The following is a 14,114-nucleotide window of genomic DNA, read 5'->3' on the forward strand; positions in this document are numbered from 1 at the left end:
CTCTCTGCAGTGTTTAAATGCTTACATATACACACACAGTTACTGTCCCTCCACACATAGGACTCGGTTCTGCTTCTATGCCCCATCTTTGTCATCTTTGTTTACTATTTCCCACCGAGGCTGATAGATTTGTATTGTTGATTGTCATTTATGCTTAGAAATATTTAACCATATATGCTTAGAGGTGTATAATCGATTGTGTAGTGATAGGATGTGTGATCCTTAATAGTCTGCAAAGGCTTTGTGTGCATTCCAGAGTGTTCTGGCATTCACACCTACATCCTGGGAGCATGGGAGAGGTCGTACCTTCTCTTATTGTTTTATGGTAGGATAAACGTATCTATATCTCTTTTAGTCTAAGTGCCTTTTGTTTAGATGAACTGCTGGACTTTCAGACCAGCAGAGTTAGGGAAGTCATTTATGGGGTCACACTCTGACCCCACACACACACACACACACACATACTTACACAACGCACAGGCAAGGTACTCTTTGTTTGTATGTAGACGTCATATGTTAATGAACCTATGTATATTCATGTAACCTCAATAAAAGAGCAGTGTTACAGGGGAGCGGACGAGAGCAACTGGGGTCAAGCGAAGGAACGGCGTTTGTCTGGTTCTCTCCCGTGCACGAGAAACATAAAGAACTTTGCCTACTTCGTGTCTTGCTTGCTGTGTAATTATATTGTCTTCAACGTTCCAGCGAATAGGTTCAAGCTACAAACCTGTCAGAGGCTTCTAGACTTCTGATTGGCCAATATTTCTACACGGTTAGAAATCTGCTCCTTTGGCATGTTCCTAGCAGTGTTTTCCTTCATTTTTGCATTTAGGTGTGAACGGGATTATTTTTTAAAACGAAAATGGAAAATCTCTGTTTTCCAAAATACCCGTGTACGTGTGGACGTAGCCTGATTGTAGATAAAACCCCTGTGTTTTGTGACCTGGTGAAAATCACCTGTAATTAGTGCATGCCTTTATTTTGGACTTTTGATTTTGTATGCAGTTAGTCAATTCACTCAGCATACTTTAAAACCAAGTATTTTGCAACTTGTGAATTGAGAGTATTATGTAGTGTAAAATAAAGTGATATAAAACTGATGTGATCACATTTGGGGCATTCGTGGCTCAAGAGTTGGCAGTTCGTCTTGTAATCAGACGGTTGCCGGTTCGAGCCCTGGCTTGGACAGTCTCGGTTGTTGTGTCCTTGGGCAAGACACTTCACCTACCGCCTACTGGTGTTGGCCAGTGGGGCTGATGGTGCGATATGGCAGCCTCGCCTCTGTCAGTCTGCCCCAGGGCAGCTGTGGCTACAACTGTAGCTTGCCTCCACCAGTGTGTGAGTGAATGAATAGTGGAATTGTAAAGCGCTTTGAGGGTCTCGAAAAGCGCTATATAAATGCAGTCCATTATTATTATGAAATTTTACTGTTTTGATGTGACCAGCAATTAATAGACATGAACTAAAGTGAGAGTAATATATCCTGCACTAAGACAAAGTAGCTAAGTAAACATCACCTCATTTCATTCATACTCACATGATGGTTTACTGGGTGTAGTTGATGTAGGTGTAGTAATTGGAGTACTCGTGGTAGTTGTTGTAGTTGGAGTAGTTGTAGTACTAGTAGTAGTTGGAGTAGTTGGAGTAGTTGTAGTACTAGTAGTAGTTGGAGTAGTTGTAGTACTGGTAGTAGTTGTTGTAGTTGTAGTACTGGTAGTAGTTGTTGTAGTTGGAGTAGTAGTAGTACTCTCACCCCCGTTCTCTGCGACCTGCTGGAGCAGGGGGGCTAGGACTAGGAGGAGGAGTTGGCCGTCCGACTGCGGTCTGGAGTGTGGAGCCTTCCTGCTGCTGCGGAGTCGGGGCGGTCTGCCTCCCCCCACCGCAGGGAAAAGGGAAACACCACCTGGGTCTGGGTGCAGTTCCCCCCTCCAGGGGCGGGGGCACCTAGACCCGGTTTGTAGAGTACGCTTGGGGAGTGTGATCGTGTGTACAGCGTCTCTTTATGTCTGTCTCCACGTTGGTTGAGTGTGGAGTAAGTGCATATGAGAGCATGAGGGTGGGAATGGATGTTTGTATCTGTGTGTGCCTGTATGTCTGTGTCTATATGTCAGGTTGGGTGTCAGGCGCCACCTCTCTGGGGACATCTCAGGCCCTCCAAGGTTTGGAGGCCTATCTCCCCCTACCACCACTTCCCCTGCCAGTGGCGGACCCCCTCAGACATCGGTGCGTTGGTGGTTCTTTGTGTCCGGGGATGGGCGTCCAGGTACACACCGGCTCACTCCTTGGCGGCCGCTTATCGGGGCCTGGAGCCTGGGGCTCGCTCGGGCCACTTCGGAGGTGGGGTGCCCCCGGCCTCTCGGCCTGGGGCTCGGTCACTCAGGCGCAGCTGGCTGCCGGCGGAGCTCACGGGCGCGTCACTGCAACTCCCCCTGGCTTCTGCTCCGCGGCTGCTGAGTGAGCCCTCATCTGGGACTCTCCTCAGCTCTTTCCGGGACAGTGGCGCAGCTGCCCCTCTGTTGGTCTTCCTTGGTCTCTTGTGTTCTGGGGGCCTCTGGATGTCTGGAGTTTTGATCTCCTCCACACCTGCTTCAAGCCCTGGAGGACGGGGCTGTGGCCCCCCCACACCCTCTAGCAGATTATTACATGAAGGAACCTTTTAAAAAAACAAAAAACAAGCGCGTCCATGCTCACAGGTGTACACACGGGTGATCACACCCACAAACTACACCCTTTTTGGCTCCTACCTCAAAGCACACTGTGTTCTGTTGATCTTATGTGCTGCACAATAATGTTTAACATTTAGTATTTACTGTCATATTCCCATATATCATTGTGATGTTGTTTATTCTATTACTCTTGTTCTCTTCTGCTTGCTTTCTTTTTTCTTTCTCAGCAGGTGATCCAGGTGATTGATAGATGCATTTTTTTTTTCTCTGCCCGTTCTGTTGGTTTTTGTCTTTTGCCCTTCTCCCCCGTCCCTCTTCTCAGCTGTTTCTCTTTCCCTCTTTCTTTCTCCCCTTCTTTCCCCCAGTCAAGTCTGTCCCGTATTCAGTAAGTGAAAATAAAATAAACAATAAAAGATGAATCAAATGGACCATTACGGCAAGGCTGGGATGGTCAGTTTGGTAAAGTAAATCCGTTGGGCATCTTTCTTTGCCTTTAGACAACAATTCTGATGGCAAAAGAGCCAAACGGGACAGGCCAAAAAAAAAAAAAAAAAAAAGGTTACAAAGGACAGCAGCTAGTTTTTTTTAAGTGGTTTGAATATATTTACATGTTTCTTATAAATTAATGCAACAATAACTGTTAAAAAAACACAATCAAATATAAAACAGCACACTACTTTGTGTGTAAGTTTTAAAGTTATACTCACAGTAGATGTGAAGGACCATAATATTAGAATTCCCCAGCATGTTGCTAGTGATGGAAAAGATTTATTACAACAACTAAAATTATTTATAGTTTTCTTGAGAATAAAATGAAATGTGTCAAAAAAATTATTTAACTTTAGAACAGATCTATAATCACAAAGAAAACTAAACCAGAAAACCTAAAGATAAAACTAAGGCTAAACCTTGTTAAATGTAATACAGACCCCCAAAACTCAGAACACTATATGTACAGAAAAAGGCAAAAATGTAAATACAAAAACTCCAAACTCAGGCAAAAAACTCAGGGTCAATGACAGCTTTTGTCATTTCTGTGTTTTGTATCTTTGTGGGAGATATTACATCTTAAAAAATGTTGTTTGAAAAGCCCTAAAATTCATAAACATGGTCAATAACTTGTATTCCATTGTATAATATTTTTTATTTATTTTCAGTCAAAGGTTACACAGTTTTAAACATTTAGTTACTTTGCATGGGTACATTTCTATTCTAAATGCTCTGTCCACAAATGGCCTTTGGTAAGAATTGCTTCACAAAGTCCAGGAACAGAGATGAACAAAGATAAGACCTGTCCACCTGCAAACTTTAGCTTCACCAATCAGAAAAAACAGAGGCATAAAACAGCTCATCAGACACTCTTTGATCTAAGCTTAGGATAAATAAGGATTATTTCCAACTAGCAGTCATGCAAAGCTATTATAGTCCAGCAGTCAGAGTATAGAGATGGAAATTAGTTGAATTAGATCATCTGAGGAACATCAGCCAATAACGTTCAGACTAAACCGACCCACAGTCTTCCTTCTCACAGTAACCGGCTGTCTCCTCCTCTCTGTGGAAAATCTTCCCATCAGGCTGCACCTTCCACCTCAGCTTCACCTCTTCTCTGATCCCTTGCTCCAGCAGCTTCTCCCTCACCTGAAACACAGTTTTCACACATTAAAAGAAGCTCCTCATTAATCAGCCGTTGTTTCTGTAGTGAGCAGAAAACGTTGTTCGTGCTGTTTCTGGGGGAAATGTACTAAATGAACTGGCTGGTGATGAAACTGAAGTTTGTTATTAGGCCTCATTGCCTGTCATTGGGTCACTTCGTCTCCTCACAGTAATCAGAAATTAAATGACTTCTTCAAGTTAAGAATGAAAAAAGGTTAAATAACAAAAATCGATGGGATTCCATTAAATGAGCCCCGTATGTCTGCAGCTGTGTGCTGTCACGTGTCCCTGAACCTGGACTGCACAGACTCACTGCTCTCTACAAGGAACAGTCATAGCAGTCTGTTCCTTGTATCGGGGCCTGTGTGTCCTCTGACCTGCTGTAGGATGGATTCTTGCACTGTGGGGTCGTTCAGGTCTGCAGATCCTGCCCTTAGCTGAACCTTCACTGACCTCAAGGCTCGGGAAGATTTGACATCTGCAGAGAAAGAAAAGGCCGAATTTCAATTCAATTTTATATATACAGCGCCAAATCACAACAACAGCCGCCGCAAGGTGTTTTAAACGGTAAGGTAGACCCTACAATAATACATATAGAGAAAAAAACAAGCACTTTGGCAACAGTGGGAAGGAAAAACTCCCTTTTAACAGGAAGAAACCTCCAGTAGAACCAGGATCAGGGAGGGGCGCAAGTGGGAGAAAGCAGTCTTACATATTTGTTTAATATGTGCATTGAAGGACATATCCTGGTCAAAAATGACTCCAAGGTTCCTCACAGTGTTACTGGAGGCCAAGGTAATGCCATCCAGAGTAAGAATCTGGTTAGATACCATATTTCTAGGTAGTTGGAGTACTGGTGGTAGTTGTTGTGGTTATTATTGGTCCTATGAACAGTCAGAATTAGAGGTTATAGCTCAGTTACACTGATCCAGTAAATTAGATTTAAATGTGGCTGAAATGGTGAAGGACTCTACTCACCGTTTCCAACAGTCACAGCGACACATCGAAGCTCTGAGTGATACTTGGTCCCACTGCAGAAATAAGTGCAAGTTTCTTTTTCAAATATACCTGTTCAACACTCCTTAAGGGATTCTGATGATGATGGTTAGATCACAAGACAAAATTCACACAGACACACTGCACTCAAAAAGAAAAGTTAACAATAAATGGAAATCTGATGGTTTGGTAAAAACTGCTCTTGAGAAGTGTATGTAATTATTTCAGTAAAAATGGTTGTGTAAAAGATCAGCGAAGCCAAAATGTTTTCAAGGTAAATGTGATAAATTTGATCAAAACACAACAAATATGACAAAAAAAAATCACTTAAAGCCTTTTTAGAAAATAACATGATTGAGCGATGCCAAGGCAAATCATGATAAAGTTTAATGTTTCATTATATAGCCCTTCAATCACATGACAACTTCAAGTTACTTAACCAAGGACACTTTGTATTTTAATCGAGCATGTTTTCAAAACATGGAAGGTTCCTGGTTTATATGTTGCCTTCTGACAACAACTGTAATCTCAAAAAATAAAAAATATTATAACTTTCTACAGAGTATGAAACATGAGACTGACCTGAAAACTGCCTGGACAACAAAACAGATGGGGAGGGTTTGTCCATCTTCACTTTCAGATGGTGTCCATCTCAGGATGAACTGTCCAGGTCCTGATGTACTACTGATTAAATTGTACGGCCCGCTGTAGAGCAGCTCAGAGATCCTTCAACAAACACAAAAATCCAAAATTTGTAAATTTTCTTTTCCCAAAATCTCCACGTCTGCAAAAGGAGCATGTTTCTTTTGTTTCTTTTATCTAGTCATGTTTTTTTCTCAAACCAACCAACGATGGAAATGTTTCTTGTTGGTAACTTTCAATGTTTATTATTGTTGTTTTACCTAATCTTTAAGTATTTATGTCCTTAAATCTGTATGGTTTTGGCTGTGTTTCACTTACTGTGTCGTCTAAATTGACACCTGACTGTAATCTTGTACATCAGCACTGGAGTTTTTTATTACTAAAGATCTGGTCAGATATGTAACTTAATAACCTGAAACATATTTTAGATTTGCACATCACTCATTTCTATTAGATTCATGACTTGTAGGACTATATTTTATATCTACCTAGAGGCTGCCCTGAAATAAATATTTTACCGTTTCAGGCAATAGGTAATATTTAAACTTTTATATATTCAGACAAAGTCTTTAACTGTGTTTTACTTACATGGAGTTAAGTGCCTCTGCATTGATGTTAATTTCCAGAGTCTGACTGACATTGTTGTAGAGCTGAGCTCCGTTGGCTGGTGTTGGAGGAAGAAACTTGGGCAGAAAGAGTCCTTCTGTGCAGGATGGCACTGCAGGATCAACTGGAAGAATACAGAGAAGTTAAGGTGATTCTCACAGGATGGAAAGATGATCCAAGGTAAATTTTGTCATAGTCATGAGTCTGATGACTTTGTGTTTTGTTTATTTATAATATTTTATGTTCTTGTTTATTCTGTTTGTGTCTTTCATTAAGATTTGCCATTTGTTTGGTTTCTGTTCTGTGCCTGCCCTGGTGCCACTTCTCTGTGTTCGTACGACACTGTGTGTTCTGTTAGCCAACTTGCCTGCCTGTTAGTTTTGCTTTCCGAGATTAGTTAGTTTTCTGTTCTGTCTGCAATCTTACAATAATGCCGCATGTTTTGAGTTCACTTTGCCTCCTCGAGTTCAGCTCTCAGGTCCACTATTCCTGCTTATCTTCAACAGCCATGACAAATATCTGCTGGACAGATTAATATTTGTTGGTCCAGAGAATCAGTCTTGATTACACTGGTGGTCAAACATCTCTGTACATCAGGCCGAGCACTAAGTTCATCGTCAGCAGCTCTTTAGTGCTTTCATTGTAAGATAATGAAACGTATATTGGTACCTTTCAAAGCAAACTGAATCGGTATTTTGCTGATGGCATCGTTGGTAGTTATTGTTGTTTGTGTCCCGCTGGTTTGAGTTAGAGTGATGGTCTGTCTGGGGAAGTCCTCCATCACCAGCTGTACTACATACGAACCTTCATTACTGCTGCTGGTGGGGCTGAATGACAGAGTACAAGACGACTGCAAGAGGACGAAAATGGGCTTGAAGTTAAAATAACCAAAATGTTTTCTGTCATGCAATTCAATTCAAGGATATAAAAAAATGTAGTTGTTGTTTGTTTTGGATAAACTTTCACTTCTACAAAATTTAGATCAATTGTAATTCAATTAAAACATTCCCATCACATTATTGCATGACTGTCTGTGCCAGCTTTTAGTCTTTGCCTGTCTCATCTGACATGAGAGTAACAATCATTGCTCACCGATGAGAGGCTGAGGACAGACGGTGGAGTGCAGGGGTTACACTCTGAGAGTGCAGAGTTTCCATATCTGCATTTAACTTCGTCTCCATCAGGGTCAAACATCAACAGGCTGAAATCTCTCTGACAGTTTGAAGGAACTCTGAGAGAGAAACAAAGATTGTAGCTCTATTTGCTGTATTCATTTCGATGTAAAGAACATTTGATAAATACTTTGTTAAATACATTTTAATATGAAAGGGATGAATGTAAAATATGAACTATAAAAGAAAACTAGGCAAACATAGACACACATTAAGTGGGCTTACCTCACAGCTGGTAGGATGGTGGTCTGAGGTGATGTGTTGGCTTTGCCGGTGTCGGACCGGTTCCTCAGTTCCACCCGAGTCACAGCTCTCCAGTATATGATGTTATTGTGTGGATGCCTTAATAGGCATCCACACTATTGAGTTCCTGTTTCTCTTTATTCTTTATTATTCCGGGTGTTTCCGTACACTTTTCGCCGTGGATCTACTTCCACAATTTTTGTGCTATTTTCACCGTTCAAACTCTAAACTGTTCTGCTCTTTCTGCTTATGCCGGCTATGACTTTTGGTGTTTATTACTATTATACTTTTTAAAATATTACACTTTTTTCCTTTAATTTGTCCCATTGAAATGAATGGGAAACTTCCACAATTCTGCTAAAACTTTCTTGTCTTTGAAACTTAACTACTGCCTCATACTTTCACCTAGAAACTCCATTCAAACTTTAAAACGTTCTCAAATGATTGGGCTATTCCTGTATGATTCAGCTTTTTCAGATCTTCTACTGTTTTCATCTTATCTCTCTTTAAGTCTTCAGTTGCAAAATTGTGATTTTTCAGAAAATACATGCGTTGCTATGGTTGCTATGCAATTAACTCAGAGGGGACAGTGAAACTGTTTGAATTTTCTCTTCATGTCCAAACAACTTCTTGCTACTCGCTCAATTTCCACTCAAGCCCCACAGATTATACACCAAAACGTAGGTATTTTTGCTGGCTTTCAGAAACTGTCCCTATCATTGTTGTGGGACTCATAGTTATTTTGCAAATCTCCTCAGAGTAACACAAAGTCAGAAAACTCTCCATATAAACTCAATGGAGAGTTTGTTCAAAATCACCGCTGGATTTCTCTAATGAGAGGCATTTTCAAATTGTCATATCTCCTTAACGAAGCGAAGTTAAGACATGAGGCTTGTCCCGGTATATCTTCAGACACTCCTGATGCTCACAATTCAAGAATTATTTTCTCACCTATTACCGTTCTGAGATGAGTTAGACTTGTTTGAGGGTAGGAAATTTGTCCCTCGCTCAGATTTCATCAGATTTCAAATTCTGGAAATGAGTCACTTTTTTCTCTCATCATATCTTTTTGATGGATTTCCACAGAGCCCTGAAAATTTCCATGACTGTTCACCAAAGCCTGCTGTTTCTTACGGTGAAAGAATGATTTTGATGCTCCATATAGATTTAGAGTTACCAAAGGTTGTTTGAGAGCAAGTCAAGGCAGTTTTTGCTTCGCCTCTACTCAGTTACAGTGTATTACAAGTCATATATCTTTAATAATTTATATTTTATCTCTGAATTATGAAGACCTGAAGATTCCCCCATCTCTTCTGAACAAAACAATGTCTGAATGACCGTTCTAGCCTCTACGGTTAGGAAATTATGGCCATTTGTTCGAGGGGAATCCTGAATGTCAGAAATACACTGAAGAAAACTCACACCTCTCTCTGTGTCTGCGTGTGTAAGGGCTGACTACAGCAGGTGCAGCTAATTTAACTGACCTACATATACCAAGCCCAGACTCTCAACAGCTCCTGTTCCCTTTACTGTCTGTGTATGTGTGTCTGTGTATCAATATTTCTCCTATGTTTAGGTATTACTCCTCAATCATAGTATTTCTGCTAAAGCAAAGTACTTCTACTACATCTTAGTACTTCTGCTAAATCATAGTATTTTTTGAAAAATCATAGTATATTTGCCAAATCATGGTATTTGTGCAAAATCATGGTTTTGGGGCCAAATCATAATATTTCTGTTATGTTATAGTATATGTGCTGAATATATTATATGTGCCAAATCACAGTATTTATACCAAATTATAGTATTCATGCCAAATTACAGTATTTCTGCTAAAAAGCAGAAATAGTCCTTTTTAGCAGGAATTTCTGCCAAAAGATAGTATTTATGTTAAAACATAGTATTTCTGCTAAATCAGAGTATTTGTACTGAAACATAGTACTTCTGCCCAATCACATTATTTGTACTAAATGATAGTACTTGTGCCAAATCATAGTATTTGTGCCAAAGCATCGTATTTGTATGGAGTCATAGTATTTCTTCTAAATCATAGTATTTCAATCAAATCTCAGTAGTTGTTGTTAAAACGCAGTATTATTGCAAAATCATAGTATTTGTACCCATTCATAGTATTTCTGCTAAATCATAGCATTTGTGCCAAATCATGGTATTTGTGCAAAAACATAGTATGTCTGCAAAACCATAGTATATCCCTTATGTTATAGTATTACTACTAAGGCATAGTATTTCTGCCAAATCATAGTATTTGTACTAAATCATAGTACTTGTGCCAAATCATAGTATTTGTTGCACATCATAGTATTGGAACCAAAACATAGTATTTGTCCCAAAGCATCGTATTTGTATGGAGTAATAGTATTTCTTCAAAATCATAGTATTTCAATCAAATCTCAGTAGTTGTGTTAAAATGCAGTATTATTGCCAAATCATAGTATTTGTACCCAATCATAGTATTTTTGCCATGTCATTGTATTTGTGCCAAATCATAGTATTTTTGCCAAATTGTGGTATTTGTGCCCAATTAATAATTCTGTTATGTTATAGTATTACTACTAAGTTGTAGAATATCTGTTATGTTATAGTGTATCTGCGGAATATAGTATTTGTGCCAAATCGTAGTATTTATACCAAATCACAGTATTTGTGCTAAAACATAGTATTTCTGCCATATTGTGGCATTTGTGCAAGAACATTGAACTGTTATGTTATAGTATTACTACTAAGTCATAGTATTTCTGCGTTGTTATAGTATTTGTACTAAAACGTAGTATCTCTGCCAAGTCATAGAATTACTGCAATTTCATAGTTTTTTTTAGGAAATCTGTTATGTTATAGTATTACTACTAAGTCATAGTATTTCTGCCAAATCATAGTATTTGTGCCAAAGCATCGTATTTGTATGGAGTCATAGTATTTCAATCAAATCTCAGTAGTTGTTGTTAAAACGCAGTATTATTGCCAAATCATAGTATTTGTACCCAATCTTAGTATTTCTGCTAAATCATAGCATTTGTTCCAAATCATGGTATTTGTGCAGAAAACTTGGTTTGTCTGCAAAACCATAGTATATCTCTTATGTTATAGTATTACTACTAAGGCATAGTATTTCTGCCAAATCATAGTATTTGTACTAAATCATAGTACTTGTGCCAAATCATAGTATTTGTTGCACATCATAGTATTGGAACCCAAACATAGTATTTGTCCCAAAGCATCGTATTTGTATGGAGTAATAGTATTTCTTCAAAATCATAGTATTTCAATCAAATCTCAGTAGTTGTGTTAAAATGCAGTATTATTGCCAAATCATAGTATTTGTACCCAATCATAGTATTTTTGCCAAATTGTGGTATTTGTGCCCAATTAATAATTCTGTTATGTTATAGTATTACTACTAAGTCGTAGAATATCTGTTATGTTATAGTGTATCTGCGGAATATAGTATGTGTGCCAAATCGTAGTATTTATACCAAATCACAGTATTTATGCTAAAACATAGTATTTCTGCCATATTGTGGTATTTGTGCAAGAACATTGAACTGTTATGTTATAGTATTACTACTAAGTCATAGTATTTCTGCCAAATCATAGTATTTGTGTGAATTTGTATACTGTAATATCACTGTAGTATGTAGTGGCTAAGTAGGGGGTGTTTACAGTGTAAATAGGTCATCTCTTGTGTTGGAGTGCCCTCTTGTGGCGCCTTTTGGGTAGTGCCTTAGTAAACGTGAACCCTGTAAGAAGTGGTATCAGACTGATTTGTAGTGGAGGAATTTGTTGCCAGTGTTCTTAATCATAGAAACCACACCATATCACCTCTCCACATCCTCCTACTGTATGCCATGCCTCCCTGTACCATCCATCTGACCGCCAATAAACTCCACCTGTGGTAATCTAATCCCTGGATGTCAGCCTCTCCTTCTGACCGAGGATAGTTACTATTGCAGCACCACCCAGCATTAAACTGACGTACACCATTCTGTACAATAGTATTTGTGCTAAAAAGTAGTATTTCTGCCAAATCATAGTATTACTGCTATTTCATACTATTTAAGCGAAATTACAGTGTTTCTGCAAAAACATGTTTGAGGGGTGGAAATCTGTCCTCCTCTCATTTTTCAAACTCCGAAAATTAAGCCATTTCTTCTCTCGTCATGTCTCCGCGACGGAGATACAAAGAGCTATGTAAATCGTAGTCAAAGTACACCAAAGTCCGCTGATTCACCCAGTGCAAGAATTATGCTTCTATCCCACCTAGTTTTTGAGTACAAATTTATACACTATCACAGACCGGTAATTCATATTGATAATTTATTACAATTCTGCAAAGTTTTATGATTTTAGCAGCTTTTCTAATATGGACCTCACATTCTTGTTAACAGTCTATGGCAGAAATACATACAAGTACACAGCCTGATGAAGCAGACAGAAGCAGTACCTCTGATTGGTTCAGCATTTTCACCTCTTATCAGCACAAATCTCAGCCTCTTCTGCTGTTTTCATTAGAATTGTAAGCTTTTCCACCTTTTTTCAGTTACGTGAGAACCAGTTTGGCTCAATGAGTAGCTGAAAAATGTCAGCCTCTTCTGCTGTTTTAGCAGGATTTCAGAGTTCAGCTTTTTCACTTGTTTTAAGCACAAATTTCAGTTTCTTTACCTCATTTCACAACAAAGTTCTTCCTCTTCACCTCTTTTCTGCTAATTTGAGCTTCTGCTCCACAGTGCACATTGTCCCTCTCATCATATCTTTGCTTGTGACCAGAACTCATTTGGCTCAGAGGGTAGGGCATCTGCCGTGAGACCCGGTGGCAGAGGTTTGAATCCTACCTGTGACAGTTGCTACACATGTTCCCTGCTTGCATGCGCTCTGCTTTCTTGTGTGTCACTGCTCTCCAGTGTGTCATTACACATACAGCCATCTTCAGCAAGTACTTCTGCTTCTACACCTCTTTTCAGCTCATCTTTTTGCTTCTTTGCCTCTTTTCAGCAGAAATTCTTCTGATTCACCTCTTTTCTGCCAAATGTTTAGCTTTTTCACCTCTTATCAGCACAATTCTAAGCAGCTTCTGCTAATTTCACCACAATTGTCACTCTCTCCACCTCTTCTTTGTGTGAATGAGTTTGGTGCAGTGAGGTGAATTGCCGCCTTTAGACCAGAAGGGCCAGGTTCGAATCCTGCTCAGGGCAATGTTTTTTGTTTTGTTTTTTCAACTTTTTCAGCTTTTTTCAGCAGACATCTTCAGCGTTAAGGCATCCACACAGCATTTTCGCAGGAAATGCAAATTTTTCTAGTTGATGTTTGATATCCAGTCACCACTATTCAACCTTGATAGAAAATTCAGTTCAGTTCAAACTCTGAAGACAACATGTTTTAGTAAATTATTAGTTATGAGTCACCAAAAAGATTATGATTAGTGAAGTTGCTGATGTTTTGGGGAATTTTTTTTGTCACACTTAAATTACTTTTCCTGTTGTTGTACACTCACCAAAGCTCGAACAGAGCGTTGCTGGAAACCCGTCGAGTCATGATTCCCTCTCTCTGACACCAGTCTCCGCTGCTCTCCTGTTTTACCACATGTAGTGTGTAGGTTCCAGTCCCACAATCACCACTGAGGCAACTCCATATGTTATCAGATGTGCAGTCGTGGAAGTTCAACTTATACCGAAGAGTCACCTTTAAATTTACAGCCACAAAGTGTTCACTTAGGTCTTGTAAGATTTTTAAAAGTAAGTACATTATTTTAAGAAAGAAAATGTACTCACTGTGACAGATCCATCTGCAAAAGTGTCCTTTGGGTAGTAGGTCATGACTGTGCCTAAAAAATGTGAAGCCTGAGTGCCGCAAACCATCAGCAGCACCAAAGATGTCTCAGAGAGCAACATGATGAATGTGTGTCTCTCTCTACAAAGGCAGAAATCACTGTCAACATGAACACCTGTACTTCCAAAGACAGCCTCACTTTCACTCTCTGTCCTTTTGTCTGATGTTTTTTCCCACATGGAAGTTGATTCAGTTTGTAAACCAGAAAATTACCTGGAATGAGGAAACGCCTATTAGAACAGAGGTTCCCAAAGTGTGGGGCCCGCCCCCTAAGGGGGGCCCAGAGCCATTACAG

The 14,114-nt window shown here is 39.4% G+C and overlaps 1 protein-coding gene across 1 annotated transcript; it reads right to left on the reverse strand.

The window, feature by feature from the left end:
* Positions 1-1,523: 1,523 nt before the first annotated feature.
* LOC146635825 (uncharacterized) lies at positions 1,524-13,881 on the reverse strand. Its single transcript, XM_085350225.1, has 12 exons — positions 13,762-13,881; positions 13,485-13,672; positions 13,292-13,323; positions 7,961-8,069; positions 7,656-7,794; positions 7,233-7,413; positions 6,546-6,687; positions 5,898-6,041; positions 5,298-5,350; positions 4,697-4,797; positions 4,173-4,304; positions 1,524-1,769 (listed from the first exon to the last, which is right to left on the reverse strand). Exons 1-12 carry the CDS (start codon positions 13,879-13,881, stop codon positions 1,524-1,526), a joined length of 1,587 nt encoding a protein of 528 aa, XP_085206351.1.
* Between the last annotated feature and the right edge of the window lie 233 nt (positions 13,882-14,114).

Source organism: Diplotaxodon limnothrissa, linkage group LG3 (genome assembly GCF_057381915.1).
Source record: "Diplotaxodon limnothrissa isolate DT_005_m linkage group LG3, D_limnothrissa_male_GT1.1, whole genome shotgun sequence".
In the NCBI taxonomy this organism is placed as follows: domain Eukaryota; kingdom Metazoa; phylum Chordata; class Actinopteri; order Cichliformes; family Cichlidae; genus Diplotaxodon; species Diplotaxodon limnothrissa.